Source organism: Triturus cristatus, chromosome 11 (assembly GCF_964204655.1).
Source record: "Triturus cristatus chromosome 11, aTriCri1.1, whole genome shotgun sequence".
Taxonomy (NCBI): Eukaryota; Metazoa; Chordata; class Amphibia; order Caudata; family Salamandridae; genus Triturus; species Triturus cristatus.
The window spans coordinates 106897200-106914350 of NC_140594.1; the positions used below are offsets into that span (position 1 = coordinate 106897200).

Sequence of the window (17151 nt, forward strand, 5' to 3'; positions counted from 1 at the left end):
TGATCGGTCTGGACACAGCAGCACTACGCTGGGCCTATCATGGGGAAAACAGACGGCAAGCAGTCAAAATTGACCTTCGAAGCCAGAAAAACCACCACGCTTTCAAGTGCCAATGAACCAGACTATGCAGGTGCAGAACGTGCACAAGAACCAGCAACTTCCGAGGAGGATGATGTTAAAAGTCCCCTGCTCGCAATGCAGCACAGCCTCACCTCAATGGCAACTCGAAGGGATTCCATCGTTCATAAACTAGACAAGCATGAAGAGCAGATCATGGAAGCAGAGAGGCGCATATCAGGCAACGAAGATACCACGACTCAAATGCAAAAAAACAGTTGCCCAAATGAATAAGATCCTTAAAGTAATAGCTGCAAAAAATGAGGATTTAGAAGCGTGCAGTAGGCGTAACAATATACGCATCATTGGAATTCCAGAAAGTACAAATACTGGTCGAATGTAAGAATTCATTGAACACCTGCTGCGCTAAACGTTTGGTGCTGAAGCCTGTTCGCTGCAAATGACAAACGAAAGAGAACATCCTTCACTGGGCCCTAGATCTCCCCCAGGAAGCAATCCACAACCGATTATTGCACGCTTACTTAATTTTCGAGACCGTGATACGGCTTTGAAACTTGCCCGGGAAAAAATACATCTGAACTAAGAGGACAATGAATTCACCATATACCCTGACTTCACAGCTGCAGGGCAGGAGGCAAGACGCAAATTCATTTCAGTCAAGCAAAAACTGCGTCAGGCACAAATTGACCATGCTTTGATGTATCCAGCACGTTTGAGAGTTACGCATCAGAGCAAACAATACTTCTTTATCTACACACAACAGGTGGAAGATTTCCATAAACGTATTAAGTGACAAACCTCTCCACGCGCAACGCAGCAAACCCCATCTAGATCAAAGTCTCCGACATCGGACTAAGCTTTAAGGTAAAAGCCCAAACCTTCGGCATCGTCATGGGGTTGCGGAGGCGGTGGAATACTCTCGCCACACCTATGAACAAGGGGGAGTGTCACTTTGCCTAAAGATTGCCTGCCAGACTGAGTGTTCCAGCGTATACTATGCTGGGAAGACATTGCTACGACGCTGTACTCAGATAAGTGGATTGGGTGGTAGGGAGGAGGAGGGAGAAAAGGTAATGAAGGAAATGGGACAATAACACGAACTATACCGGGCAACCCTCTTTCCTCCTCTCCCCTATTAGGATTCGACACTCCATCAATTGGTGGGCAAGAGAGAACCTCGTGTGTCCCCTTCGGTACCCCCAAGGGCGTTGCCCCATATAATTTGGGTCTTTCAATAGTTGCATAATGGGTTATGTTGTTCGGGAGGTGGGTGGGCAGAGAAATACCAGCATAGTTGGGTAGCTGTTGTGGGGGGGGGGGGGGGTGAGGGAGGGGGGGGGGGGTGGGAGGGGATGGGGAATGTTGTTTCATATCCAAGTAAGATATACTACAAGCTGGGTAGATCTGTTGCTACATGCACAAAGGGACAGACCGGGGTAGGTCTGGAAAATTCTGTAGCACTCATGTGATGCTAACTTCATGGCTCAGGACACCGAAACACTGAAAATACGACTATTGACATGGAATGTTAGGGGCCTGGGAGACCCATGTAAACAGACAGATTTTGGCGTATCTAGATAGGCACCATATCCACATTGCCATGCTTCAAGAAACACTTCGATCCGAGACACACCCCCATGTTTGCTAGCAAATGGCCTGCACAGAGAGTGTTTTCCTCATATTCCAAAAAAAAAAAAACCTCTCCATTCATTCCAGATGGAGTGAACTATGACTCAAAAGGGAGATACTGCATGATGTGGGGTAGATTGGGATCGCACTCTGTCACACTGGTTTGCTGCTATGGCCCAAATGTGGATGACCCAGAATTTTACACTACAGTTTGTGGAAAAATTCTTGAACTACGATCTACACATGTAATATGGGGAGGAGATTTTAACACGGTATTAAACCCCGTCAATGATAGATCTAACCCTCTCCCACAACATTACACCAAGACCCACGGTATATTGTCTGATACGTTTGCTGACAATGGCCTTTTGGATGCATGGAGGTATATTCACCCTGAGAAAAAGGAGGGAACACACTACACAGTGTTGCATTCAACATGGGCCAGGCTGGACTTCTGGGTGGTGACCAGTGGTGTTGGGCCATGGATAGTTAAGGCAGAACATCTAGCCAGGACATACTCAGACCATGCACTGGTCTGCTGGACAATATTCCCGCTGGCACTGAATACGACCCCTAGGACCTGAAAACTCACTCCAGAAGCATTGTTAGACACCGCTTTCCAGTCCGAATTGGGACAAGAAATCACAGACTCTTTTCAAAGAAATGTGGGCTCAGTCACACATATAGGCACAGAATGGGCGGCCTTCAAGGTCACAATGCGAGGTTTCTGCATAGCCAAGAGCTTCGGAGTCCTGCGAGACATAAGACAATTTTGCAGCGCTTAGAAGGAGAGTTAAAGACACTGGAAGGTGAGATGGGGAATGATGTAAATGGCACCCTCAAGCAAACCAACTTTCATAATACAAGTAAAAAACCTTTAAAACGCATATTACTCTAACTCTCGCAAATGCGAGACCTATTGCATTTCCAATGCTTTTTTACTTGAGCATCCACAGATAAAGAGCTATCCAACCACATGAAGAAGGGGTTGGTGGAGTTCCTAGGTTCTCTTGCGATCCGAGGATCGTTTGCTGTGTAAAGTCATCAGCTCGGTTTTAACTCCGTTTAATTTAAGTGAGCAGTTAGCCATCCACCATGCAACGCTCTCTAGACAGGGTGGCAGTTGGGAACCTGTCCCTATGGAACAAGAGACAAGCAGTTGGGTGTCGTCACCATAGGAGGCAATCAACACTCCAAATTCCTTGACAATGTCTGCCAATGGGTGCTGATAAATGTTAAAAAGTGTGGGGCTCAATGTAGCGCCCTGCGGAACCCCACACTTCAAATGGAAGACATCTGAATAGCAGGGGGTTGGCAAATGTTAAAGGACCTTTGTTTTTGGAATGAGAAAAGCTGGTTTAGAGCACCATTTTTTAATCCCATTTCACTCGTCCTGAGCACTAGGGTCTCATGGTCAACTGTGGCGAACGCTAAGTATAATGGTCGTGGAACCTCCTTTGTCCAGGAGTATTTTCAACTCCTCCTTTATTGCTAATAATGCAATTTACATACTATATTGAGGACAGAAACTGGTGTGAGTGGGGTTAAGGAGAGATTCTCCTCCAGGAATAGAGAAAGGTTTTGATAGATATATTTTTCTAGTATCTTCATCGTGGCTGGAAGCAAGGAGATAGGTCTGTAGTTGGCGGGACATGCTGGGTCAAGGCTAGATTTCTTTAGCAGAGGCATGAAAACTGCAAGTTTCCAAGGTTGGGGAACTACTCCAGTGGAAAGGGATAGATTCAAGAGATCCAAAAGATTGGGAAAATCTGTTGTGCTCCTTGTAGCAGAAGGTGTGGTGGCGCCGGGTCCAAAGGGGATCCCGATTTAACTTAACTAAATAATGCTGGAAGAGACTCCATTGTGACAGGAGGAGGAAGTTTGAGATACAGGTCCTCTCCGCGTCCAAAGCAGGTGTATCCGGTATTAAAGACAAGGCTTTTTTCTGTCTGCTGTAAATAACAAGGACTTTATCTTGAAAGTACGCTGCAAGTTCAATGCAGTGCGCTACTTTGGGGGTAGGCAGCGTATTTTCAGCTTTTAGAGTGGTAAGTTACTTGCCACACACTACTAGTACTGCAGCTAGGGTGTGTGTGTGCGCGCGCACACACACAAAAATAACAATGCTGGCGCTACTACTGCATTTAATGTGAACACAGTACTTACTACAGGACACCACAAAACTCAGTATTGCTCCCAGATTATGCAAACACAATCTCTTATTACAGTGGCCAGAGTAAACACACACATTTACCATAACCGACCTCTCACACATTCCAGCTATGGCTGCTACTATCAGCCCATCAACCTTACTGCTAACCTCCAAAAGCCCCGAAGGCAGGGAGAATGCAACACAATACCAGCTGACGACTGTTACCAATAAATACAATGCAGTGGGCTCCACATGCAATGCTTCACGGGCATTTCTCGGGCTGTGTATGGTATTTTCCTGAGCATGACACCATATACGCTACCTGCTTACTGTCAGCATGATGTGATTGGGAACGAGGGACACTGCTCCACAACTGGTCCCAGAACACAACCATCTGCTAAAGGAACGACTACACCAACAGCTCACTCAAACCCTGCACATATAGATAGGAAGGCAAGCAGTGTCACACGGATGAGAGAAAGCAATGGGGGTGGGGGTATAGAAGCACATAATTATAATTCCTATTTGTAAAGCACAAACATATTACCCCTCAAGGTTTCAAGGCACTGGGGGGCATCGGGGAGAATAAGTGAGCGATTGCCCAGAGTCACATGATGCTGAGCTGCCGCCAGAGATCCAACCGGGCGCCGGCACTCCGGAGTCAGCCGCCTTGGTCACTGCGCCACACCTCTCCCACATGAACGAGAGAAACCAATATGAGTGGCGAGACAGCAACTTGAAAGGGCAGAGGTGCACACAAACATTTCACGAAAGAGCAGCACGGCATAAGGTGGTGGGGTGGGGAGAGAAGCATACAAGAGAGCAGGAAACATGCACCCTCATGTAATGTTTCATAGAAAAGAAAAAAGTAGCTCCTTGAAAGTGAGAAGCCCTAACAGAATAGGAGCAGCTGAACAGATATATAGTAAAGAGGCTATGCTCCACGTCAGGGATAAACACAAGCTGGAGGGGCTAAATAAAACTAAAGCCTGCCAATAGAGAGAAAGAAAACATAAATGACAAATGGCAAAGCCAATGGTAAGCAATGGGAGGAATACTTTCCAAGTTCATCTTTCAGCATGTCCCCAAGAAGACCTTCACAACCAGACAGCTGTGCTATCTGGTAGAGACGTTGACCCAAAAGGGCCTCGCACTGGAGGGGAATGACTGTAGAATTTAAAGGAGTTGTACTAAGATTTTGCCAAATGGTATTTCAAGGCCACGCAGTTGAATTAAACCAGGCTAAACAATTTCACAGTGACCCCACAAGTATGCCAGTGCATTTTGAGAGATGCATCCATATCCAAACACAAACGAGCCAATAGATCTGCATCTTACAAAAGCTGTCCAGACAACTACGAGTTCCTATTTATTGGCATGAACTCTGAGCATGGCCTTCACTTAGGCTTCATTAGGGTTTTGGAGTGGGAATGTTTTATTCCCTACTTTTACAAGATGGGTATACAATAATATCTTGAGGAATAAACAAAAAAAGAGTTATTACCCAATTGGCACAAGAAAAATGTTACTTACCATGGAAACTTGTGCTTATAGATAGTAGTGTCATAGATTCACATGCTGGGCTTTTGAGTCTTTTGAGTCCCAAGTTGTAGTACTTCTCCCTTAGTTAGCATTGTGTACGGGCCTGAAATCCATGCTAGAATCTTTATCTGCACAGCGGGAGAGAGTAGAATGGTGACTGAACACTATATGATGCAAGTGATTATTGCATGAAGAGGATCATAACTTAAGGAGAAAAGAGATCTGTGAACACAGTCATATGTGCCCTATGAGGAGGGTGGACACATATGAATCTACATCACTACACCCCATGAACAGATGCTTACAGGGTAACATTTTCCTTTCATAGTATGTGCTGTTAATGCTCTGCATAGACTGTAAAGCAGTCCCATCCTATAAGCGGTGGTCAACGTGTGGATGAAGCAGATGTCTGCAATAAGATCATTATGACTGTCTGGTCAACCATTGCCTGTTGTCTGACTAAAACATCCACACAATAATGCTTTGAAAAGGTGTGCGGAGTTGACCATATATAGCCACTTTGTGTATGTCGGCTAGGGGGAGGCTCCCTAGGAAGGCCATGGTTGCAGATTTTGTTTGAGTAGAGTGAGCCCTAGGGGTAGCAGGGAGGGCTGTCTAGGCTCTGTGATTGCAGGTCTGCATACACTTAACTAAACATCTAACAATCTCTATGTAAGATATGGGTTGGGAGGCTTTGCAAAGGCCACGAAAAGTTTGTCAGCCTTGCAAAATTGTTTAATTCTGTTAATGTAGTAAATGAGAGCAAGCTTTACATCCAAGAGTGCTCTTTCCACTAAGGAGCCTGATTGGGGAGCCTGTTATGTACAATATTCAGTTCCACACTGGCAGTGGCAGAACACTATTAGTAAAGACTCTCGAGGCCTTTCATGAACACCTTGATTACAGGGATGTGGAAGAAGGAGGAATGCTCTCTGATTTGCATGTATGCAGCCATAGCCGCTGAGTAAAGTCGTACTGAAGTGTAGGCTAGGCCCGACTTCTGGACAAGGAGCAGGGAGCTGATGATGTCTTGGACACCAGATCTTAGAGGGTCTATCTTTTTGGCGATGCAGTAGTGAACAATCCTTTCAACTTCACAGCATAACACGCCCACGTGGTTGGTCTAACAGACCCACACAGGATATACATGCATTCATGGTTGGAGGCCCAAAGTAACCAAATTTTAAGACCACGGGTGCCAGATTGCTAGATTGAGTTGCTTGGGCTATGGAGCCTGACCTGGCCTTGGTTCCTGGTGACAAGGCCCTGCCTGTTTGGAAGCTTTTCTCTGCGGCTAATCGACATCTCTAGTAGGGCTTAATGTCATGGCTGCCTGGCCCAGGTGGAATAGGGTTTGCTGCATCTTTCTCACCACCGGTGGAAGAGGCGGGAGAGGCTGAAAAGCATATAGAAATATCCCCGACCGGTTGATTCATAATGCTTTACCCATGAACGTCCGCACCGAAGGGTCTTCTTGGAGCAGAAGGTAAGGCAGCCCTCGCATGCAGTGTCATCAGGGGAGAGGAAGACATTGAAGGCCTGTGGGTGGTCAGTCCATGGACATTTGGAGAGGCACTGGAGGTAATACTGGAAGGGTGTCCTTTCCATCACTGTTCGCACATTCTTGGTGACAAGATCCTCGAGACAAGGAGTACAAAGCCACGAAGAAGGCCTGATAGTGAGGCGTCGAAGAAGGCCGGTGTCTGCTGATTATCGCTTTGAAAAAAACGAAACAATCACCAAGTAGGTTGAGCAGGAATGAGCCCAAAGGAAAGAGATACAAGTGTTGAACACAGAGCCCAGTCCGAAACCGATGCTGAAAACAAAAATAACCAATCTAATATGGAGGCGATGCCCATGTGCATTGCAAACTAGCGGAGGAGTCAATACACCTCGTGACTCGAAAGTCTTCTTCAAATACAAAAGACTTGCAAAGGTCCTTTCCCATCACTAGATGGCAGGAGTGTGCAGAACATGTGCATCTACAGCAACACATCCTATGAACATATAATTTTTAACAACAGGTGTTCTTTTTTGCTGCAATCCCTTCTTTCTTCGAAGCTAATGATTCACAGAGATCAAACAATGTTGTTCTTCCATAAGGCTAGAATGCCAGTTATCTGGTGGGCCTGGCTTTCCTTTCCAAGTTCAACTTCATACCTCCACATCCCTCTCTCCCTTCTCTACCCATCTGTCTGACTCACCTGCATGAGCTCCACGATGGCCACGAGGTCAGCCAAGGAGATCTCGTTCCCAACAATGAAGGGCTTGTCCTGCAGGAACTTCTCCTCAAACTGATCCAGGGTGGTGTGCAGTTCCTTCAAGGCAGCTTCCATCTTCTCCGGTTCCATTTCTTTACCCAGAATTAACGGTGTCAGGCACTGCAGAAAGAATAGAACTTCATTACCTAAATGATTTAATGAGCTGGAGAAGGGACGCCATTTTGTAGACTGGTGAAAATATTGAGTTTCTGATTCTCCCTCGAGACAACAGATAAGCAAATACAAAGAATGAGCAGGATGAGACCCATTGCTACAGAAGGAGAGGCATACCCCAGCAGAGGAACAGTGTGAGCTAGAATCTATCACTGCTGAGGAAGAGGTAGATACTATGGCACATCGCTTGTAGGGAGGATGGTGCTGCTACCTACCACTGTTGGGGAAGCAGGGTGCAGGCCAGACCTCTGCTGCAGAGAACTGGGAGGAGTACTGGGGGGTTGGGGAGGCAGGGGGATAGGGAGAGTGGTGAGAGTTCCATCTCTGTTCAATGGCTTGGTGGGGGGTGTCGAAGGGGGGTGCTTCCTTACTGTACAGGAAATTAGGACATGGCCCATGGTTACTGAGGAAGGTGGGGCTGCATGTGAGCAGAGATAAGGAAAAGGAAGGCCATGTCTCTCCGCTACAGCTACCCATTGCCAAGTGAGGGCAACTACTATTCAGAGAAATTCTGAAAGTAGAGCACACTCTTTTTAAAACAATTTTATGTTAAAAAAAAAAAAAGTGTTTTTCTTCAAATTAACGTTACTAAGTTTGTCTGTGCATACGTCCAGAAATTGTAAACATTTAGATTTGTTGATAAATTTGTTAAATACCATTGCTGGATTTCTGGAGTACATCCTAATGCACAGTTTGGTGAACAAGGGTTGAGCCATCTTAAAACTCTAAGAAATTACACTGCATCTCAGGGAGTGAGTAAAGGAGATTAATATTAACTGTTGAGGAAGAGATGGTATACTTCACTTCTGATAGAGGATACAAGATTACAAACTGTATCTGCAATAGATGAGCGGCTACAGCCAATTACTGCTGGGTATGAGAGGCTATAACTTAACCCAGCTAATGAAGCAAACCCCTCTTCGCCTTCAAATATCTCTAAAGGCTTTTAGGGAAAACATTTATCAAAACTGAAAGAAAGCTTTGGCCTGGTTAACGATGGCAGTCTAGCCAATGAGTAGCCAGAAAACAGAGAAGAATAACATCCTGGTCGCAATCTTCCTCCTCCCGGCAGCCCTGAATACATTCTAGCTTTTCTATAATACAAGGGAGAGTGGGAAAAAGCTCTTATGAGCCAAGTGCCCGCCCTCTCGGCTGCAACAAATGGAAGTTGTTGCCTCAAAATGACGCAAAAGGAAATTCTATATGCAAGTTGGCACCCCCACCTCGCTACTGAACATGACCTCTAAGGTTCTGCCTAAGAGATTGAACCAGGAATTCGGTGGACACCGGCTGCTTCCACCTTTTCCCAGAGACACTGTGGCCGAGGGTTTCAGGAGTACAGCGATCACCCAAGGCCTTCAAAAGGATGCCAAATACAGGTTTAGCTTTTCCAGTTACTTGCCCTATAGGCAGGTATGCGCATTTGTTTGCTGGTTTAAATTGATGGGATATTCTTGCCGATACCTTTCATCAGTATTCTCATCCAAAGGCACAATGGGATTAAGTTCCATATGTAGCCACTTGCACCTCTAGAGTATCTTTCTCTGTACCATCACAGCAACGACCAGTTCTTATCTAGAGGATTCTCAAAACAACCTAGTCCAGGTCCGCGAAGGGATTACGCTCCACAAGTCCAGATGCACCAAAAGTATGCTCTAAGGGCTCAAGCGCGATGAGACCCGATTCACAGCATGGCATTCAGCATAGGATTCAAAAGGCTGAAGCCTGCTTTCTAACTCTCCCACCGAGAGTCCATCCTGGGCATTAATTGGCCACATAGATAACAAGAGTGCATTTCTGCTTCCCAGCATGCACACCTTTTCATCCCTCTGCAAACACATTGTGGGACACAACGCTCACTCTATCTATTGCATCGGCTTTGCTGCCTCCATAAATGCCTGTGGCCACAAACTACTGTATATTTAGTTTTTGTTTTATTATTAAAAGCAACACATCAGGTTCTAGAAGGCAATGTTGGCTAAATACACTTAAGAAGCAGAATGTGCAGCCTGGCAGCTCTGTGTTTCTGCATGCTCTCTATGTGTCAGAGCGCCCCAAGCAGTGATAGGAAGGCATGTTAGTGCTGTTTGAACACCCACACGTCGAAGGAATGGACACACTCCATTGAATAAGTCCCCCTGGCAAGCACTCATCCATTTGCACATTCTATGAAGTACAGAGACCCTGCAACATGTCTGCAAGAGGGAGATACCCACTCCACACATAAGAATATAGACATGGACGCAGAGAGATTCCTAGATACCCATGCCTCATCCCATTGTTGCCACCTTGCTTCATGTCATCAGGACACTATGGGCCAGATGTACAAAGATATAAGTGGTTGCAATGTGAACGCAGCAACTCTTTGTCAATCTTATGGTATTTTGCAAACTGACCTATGTACTATGTAACAGGTAGATTTACAAAATACTGGATCACAATGGGTCACAATTCAAACTACAGCATGAATAATAATGAGGTAGGTCTCAAACTGCGCCCCACTACAATTTGCTGCCATCACAGAGATGGTGGCCTGCTGGGGACAGCAGACATCCTGGTCTGTGATTCCTTTAAAATAAAGCAATTTCTTTTTAAATGCAGTCTGTTTTCCTTGAAGGAAACAAAGATGCTTTCAAACAAAAAAAGAAAAGGAAAGGTTTTAAAACTATTTTTTTTTTAAGCGTAAGCACGGGTCCTATCTACCACTGCTCATTTAAAAAAAATTATAATTTATAAAAGGTAAGGGTTTCCTTGAGGACACCTTTCCGCTTGCAAACGGAATACTTCTACCTTTAACTAGTTGGTAAAATAGTAATGTTTTGCGACTGGATTTCAGTCGCAAAGCATTTATAAATACCATAAGTAATAGCAGTTTGGAAGGGACGCTCTAAACATGGCCTTTCCAAACAGGGATTCCTAACGGTTTCCACCGAGTGATAGAGTAACATGTTACCGAATCGCTAAATGAGTTTAATACATCAGAAAAACACATTACCTTGTTGCAATTTACTAAAGTGTATCGTTGGCGACCAGAAAATGTGTTTGAATACCTGGCCACAAGATTCCATTCCTTGGGCTTTCTTTCCGAATCAGTGTCTTCACAGGTGTGCAGGCTAATCGGGTCAATGGAAGGCACTCGCGAATAAAACTTCCATCAACACCCAAGATTGTCAGATGAAAGCTCAAGACTGCAAATATGCCTTCGAGGCAACACATGGCTAGGATTCAGTGTTCCCCAAAGGTCACTGTACCTGCGGTTTTCAAATCAGATGCACGGCAGAACCCTCATCGCCCTTCGACTTTTCAGCGCCTCTGTGCTTCAGCAAATCCACTCAAAATCCAACCCCGCAGGTGACACGTCTATTTCAACCCTCCTCGATGGTTCTGAATCCCCCACGTGCTCGTGAAACTTCACCAAAAACAAACACAGAAAGCGTTTCCCGTGTCTTTGAATGAAGTGGCTGACCATATAAAACGACCCCACTCCTCACACTCCTCCTTGCAACCACGTGACAAAACAAAAGAACAAACCATTCCATTTAACACGAAAACTGTGCATTTCACCAGACTATTGATTTATAGGTCCATTGATCGGATTGCTGTTTTTCATCTGCAGTTGCACGAAATTACATTTTTCCAAGCTGCTTCGGGCTGATTATATTTTAACTTACTCTTTACCATTATGTTTTTTTGGGTGCAGCCAACCAGGATGGGCGCAATTATAAACTTATTTGTAGTGACCTGGGTCAGAAGGCACTAGGACCCTGCACCCGAACGTTGAGGGAGGACAGGAACCGGACACCACTTCCTTGTTAATTCCTTCACTCATGGTGCTGTTGTTGATGTGTCTCCATCTTTGCTGTGTTGTCATCAGTTTTACTGCTGGCATTGTGGCATCCTTCGCTGTCTCTTGCTCTAGCTCGTCTCTCACCGTTGTCTAAACTGCTTCCATTGTTTTCCACGTCTTCTTCTCTTTCATTTCTGTCACTGCTGCAGTGTCCTCACCATCTTCATCCATGGTCTTCAGTCCCTTGAAGTGAGAACTGTTCCTGGTTATCCAGTAGGTGCCCGACACAGCCGTTATCATCGGCCCCTTGACATTTGTTACTGTTAGTTGTTCCTTTGAGAACAGACTGTCTGATTTTCCCAATTGCCGCTGACGCACTACCACGGAGTCTCCTTGCTTGAGTTGCGACGGAGTGGCGTGTCTTTCGGGTGCAGGGTCCTAGTGCCCTCTTACCCAGGTCACTACATGTTAGAATTGGGGTTCTCTGGTTGACACAAGTAGGGACTAGTGCCAAGCAGGGATCCTCTCTTCTAGTCAGGGTAAGGGGTTACACTCCAACAATAACCCCTGCTCACCCTCTAGGTAGCTTGGCGCGAGCAGACAAGGCTTATCTCAGGGCGCAATGGTTGAGCATTTGTGACCACATACAGTAATTCAATGATCCCCCCCCCCCCACAAATGGATTCCACACTGGTTTATCAAAAATAGATGACTTTTATATAAACAGACTTATCACAAAACCCAATAACGTTACACGGGCCCACAATACTCTTAGTAATAAGCAGTTCTTGAGTTTAAGCATATTTCAGGAGTTCCGTGCGCTTTGTCCGGTTCGTACGGGCTGGAAGCTGCTTAGGAGCGGGGCTCACAAGCGTACACCCTGCGGTGCTCATGAGCGGCTCACAAGCGTTGCAGGCGCTCTGGGTGATGCGTACACCTTACGGGGCATACGAACGGGGCTCACACGGCTGCAGGCGCTCCAGAGCGGAGCGTACACCTTGCGGTGCGAGCGGACACAGTACCTTTCTTTTTAGAAGTTCGTCACGGACGATGCGTTGAATCCCAGCGCGTTTTATGGTGCGGTGTCCTCCTCTTGCGGTGCGAGCTACGGCTCGAAGGGGGCCTCAGTCACGATGCTCAAGGGGACGGGGCGGAAGTACGGTGCGCTGGCTCTTCGTTGCGGCGTACGAGCCGTACCTTGAGAGCGGTGCCTTTCTCAGCGCGGTGTGAAGCAGGCAGTACGCTCCAGTGGGGAGCCACGTACCAACCACTCTACGCGCCGCAACCTGCCCACAATAGGGGTAGGGGGCACGCTGAATAGTACGATGCGGAGAGGGGGCAAATAACCAGCGTCACGAAGTCCTTCCTTCACGTTGTGAGCTACGGCTCATAAGGGGCCTTAGTCGCGTTGTTTGGGCCGGGCAGCGGGGCACAGGCTTGCCAGTGTACGCGCCGAGTTGGGAGGCGCACACTTCTCTCGGCGTCAGCTTCACGGGGAGAACGGCGGTTCTCAAGGGGGGTGAAGTCCACTGGTCCTGGGACTTCGTTCAGGGGGCAAGCTCAGCACAAGCCCTTGGAGATCTTAAACAGCACAAGTTGAAGTAAAGTTTATCAGCAATCTTTCTCCTCTCCTGCAGCAGCAACGCAACCACTGCAGGCCAGTCCCCCAGGTCAGGGACAGTACTCCTCCTACAGCTTTCCCGGTTCCTTCCCCTCAGGCAGAGGTTCGTCTTGTAGCAGGATCCGATTTCTTGTGCTCAAGGTCCCAATACTTACAGTGCGATTCTTTTGTTCTTTCAGGCCAGGGGGGCCCTTGCCTAGTTCGGTCCGGTTTCTGAGCACTTTGTTCACATGATTCAGGTCTCTGCTTTCAGTGTGCAGGGCAGAGTCATCAGGCGCTCCACAGGGGGTGGAGCCAGCATTGTGGTGGCAGAGCACAGCCCTATTCAGAGTCCAGGTGCATTCCTCCCACCCATCTATATGTCAATCTCTCTATTCACCACCAGGCTATCTAGCCCTGCCCCTCTGGGTTTCTCCAGCCCTGTCACTCACACAAACCAGACAGCAGATACACATCAGCGCAGAGGCGGGCTGAAATGGTTAGGCAAGCAAAGGCCAACTTTCTAAAGGTGGCGTTTGCAAACTCAGAACATTAAAATAAACTTCACTAAAAGATGTATTTTATTATCCTGAGTTCAGGCATACTAAACTCGATTTTCTACCATGTTCCCTGGGTCAGTTAGAATCATAGGATGTAACAATTCTAACAGCCCATTCTGGCCTATGAGAACAGGTAGCCTTAAAATAGTGAAAAACAAAAATGGCTGTAATTCACTATTAGAACATGCCACACACATCAGGGCTTGTCCTACCTTATGCCTACAATGCACCCTGCCCTTGGGCCTACCATAGGGGTGACTAACAAAGTTAAGGGAAGGTTTAGGGACTGGCAAGTGGGTGCACTTGCCCAGTCAGAATGACAGTACCAGACTGCACGAAGGTTCTGCAATGGCAGACCCTAGACATTTTACCAGGAAGCTTCTGTGGGTGGCACAACCAGTGCTGCAAGCCCACCAGCGGCATTTGTATTTACAAGCCCTGGCACTCCTGGTGCACTTTACTAGGGTATGATAGTAAACCAAATAAGCCAATCATGGAATCCAACCAACATAGCAATTTACAATGGGGAGAGCATATGCACTTTAGCACTGATCAGCAGTGGTAAAGTGCCCAGAGTCATAAAACAGCCAACAACAGGTCAGAAAAAATGCAGGAGGAAGGCAACAAGTTTAGGGATGACCCTGCAAAAAGGGCCAAGTCCAACACTACAGTATTCATGAAAATGATGGAATGCACACCCACATGCGTGCAGACATGTTTGTGCTCTGCCCCAACAGCACTTTGATGACTATTTCGAAACATGGAGCGCAAATGCGTTTCTCGCTGTGCGACATGTAAATGGGGTGCATTTATGCTCCATGTTGTTTAGAAATTGTCATCAAAGTGCGGTTGGGGCAGAGCACAAACATGTCAGCACAATGTTGCTATTGAGCATTATTCTGAAGGATTGGCTAACATGTGGGTGTGCAATCAATAATTTTCATTGACCTAGAGAGTGGCATAATCAGACAGAATCTAAATCCCTGATGCATGCATTCTGTTGTGATGTACTAATTACCCAAAGCACTCTCCCTACAGTGGTTCTCTGCCTTGCTGCTCAGCCTATGATGAGGTCATACAGAATGTTCAGTGGGTTTGGATTGAAGGAAGAATCAGTTGGTGTGGAAGGGCAGAGCAGCGAGGAGGCTGCTCCTGGTGGGGCACTTTCATGGATCAGGACATCTTCCTGTATCTTAGAACCGGTGATGTAACTTGAAGAATAAAACTACTACCTTTACCTACAAGACATTGCCTGCGCATCTTTCTTTGTTTTAACACTGGTGACGATTTGAAAGAACCTACGTAAGCTACCTTGAATGGACTTGTATACCTAAGAAACTGAAGAAGTGCATTTAAAAGAAGCAAGCTTGCAGTCCTGAAGCCCCACCAGTGACCAAAGGGCGGTTGGCCCCAACGTGGACGTGTCAGTGCCTGCTGAACTTGGGTGAGTGTTCCCCAAGTGATTCCCAGAAGTTCTTTAGTTTCCTGACTTTCCTATAACTTCTTGATGGTGTCCCTCATCACCTCTGAACGGTCACCCCTAACCTGGGCCTGTCAGTTCCCGTTGGACTTTATGAGGTTTGATATCTACTGGACTTAAGTGAGCCACATACTTGAAGAGCAGAAGATTTATAGTATCACCTTTTGTTTGAAATCTGCCTACCAACAGACTTTTGAGCTTTGAGTGTTTAACCTGTCTAGACAACTATCTGAAGTCATCTGGAATATTGAGGGGAGGCACGTTATGGATCGTGTTGTGGTCTGGATATCACATGGAGTAAACCCGCAGTGTTAGTTTGCCAGCACCTGGCAGCAAGTAAATGTTTGTACACCATTGATTTTAAAACTAATCTACAGCTTTCAAGATGCATTGAACCAGCACCATGCATGCACGTTGTGAAAATTAACTTTAATGTGAGCTTATCTAAAGACACTCCGATGTCGGGGGCATAAGTCGAGCCCCAAGGAGTGTTTGGCTGAACTTCACGCTCGCATGAAGTATTGGTGAGCGGTAACTGTTGGAGTACATTACAGACTTAAGATGGTGGAGATAATGGTCAGCAGTTGAATTTGTGTGCCAGCCTCTGCATGTATTATGGTTCAAACACTTACCGGCATTCTGTGGTGGGCGCGTGGTTCTCCTGGGAGTGTGGGTTCCCACGAGCTGAGCCATCCTGCAGGTTCCTGTCCGATGTGCGTCATAGTGAGACGCGTCTTGGCAACGTAACCCCGGACGTTCCCTTTGTAATTGGCAAATACTTGGGGGACATTTTCTAGTCTTGGCGTGCCGGGAGCCATCCTGCCCCACGCCAATCAGCATGCCGCCATTTTACCATACAGATCTTCTTGGATCGTGCTGTTTTAAACCTGCAACTTTCTCGCATTGCCAACCGTGTTTTTCACATTTTGCCAACCACAACTGGAATCAGAATGGTGACTTCCAGTCAGTAACGTTTAGAAATGAAGCACTGGTGTCTCCTGAACCTTTCCCCTATTATTCGCATCTCTCTAGATCATAACAGACATAGTTCCATAGCCTGGACCTTTGTGTTATCGCCTAATGCATTCTGGATGTTGTTGTCTGATTGTGCTTCCAGTGAACTAGTTAACTAACACATCAGAAAGTAATGATTTGTAGGAGAAACGTTCAGGACCGAGACAGCATTAGCAATGACCGGGAGTCAGGTGGTCATCCTAGGCATCTCCCTAGCCCCCAAAAAAGGACATCATGACACCACTGCCACTTACCTTGTACCAGAAGATCTTGGAACCATGCGGCCGTACAGAGGTGTGCTGCCAGGACAGATACTCATCCACACAAGCCCGCTTCTCCAGGTCAGCGGGGTACCAGTGGTCTGAGGTGTTGAACTTGCGAACCAGATAGAGGAGAATTGCAATGCTGCAAGGAGACGACACAAGGGAGTTAAGGCCACAATGAACAAGCTCTTGTGACTAGACTACAATAGTGCAACGCAATGTGAAGACAGTGTGTGCAAACTAATATCAATCAATCAAGGGGTTTATATGGTGCGCTACTCACCCGTGAGGGTCTCAAGGTGCTGAAGGGGATGGGGGGGGGGGGGGGGGGGAACAGCTCCAGATCAGTCGAAGAGCCAGGTCTTGATGGCCTTCCTGAACGTGTGCAGGGTCAGGGAGCATCCGATGTTCACAGGGAGCTCGTTCCAGGACTTGGCTGCAATGTAGGTGAAGGCTCTCCCTCCTGTTCTGTTTCTGCAGATGGGGGAGACCTCTGCCAGGGCGAGGTCGGCAGAGCAGAGGTTCCTCTTGGGTACGTGGAAGGATACTCTCGTTGAGGTATTTCAGTCCGATGTTGAGGGATTTGTAGGCGTGGGTGAGGAGTTTGAAGG

General features: G+C 46.8%; 1 protein-coding gene across 1 annotated transcript in view; it reads right to left on the minus strand.

Moving 5' to 3' along the window:
• Positions 1 to 17151, minus strand: part of LOC146783432 (glutathione S-transferase theta-1-like) — a 108665-nt gene that overhangs the window by 37077 nt on the left and 54437 nt on the right. Inside the window, exons 3-4 of the mRNA XM_085634341.1 lie at positions 16532 to 16682; positions 7606 to 7782 (exon numbers count right to left, since the gene is read on the minus strand). Of these exons, the coding sequence (XP_085490467.1) occupies positions 7606 to 7782; positions 16532 to 16682 (328 nt within the window). The remainder of the gene's footprint in view (positions 1 to 7605; positions 7783 to 16531; positions 16683 to 17151) is intronic.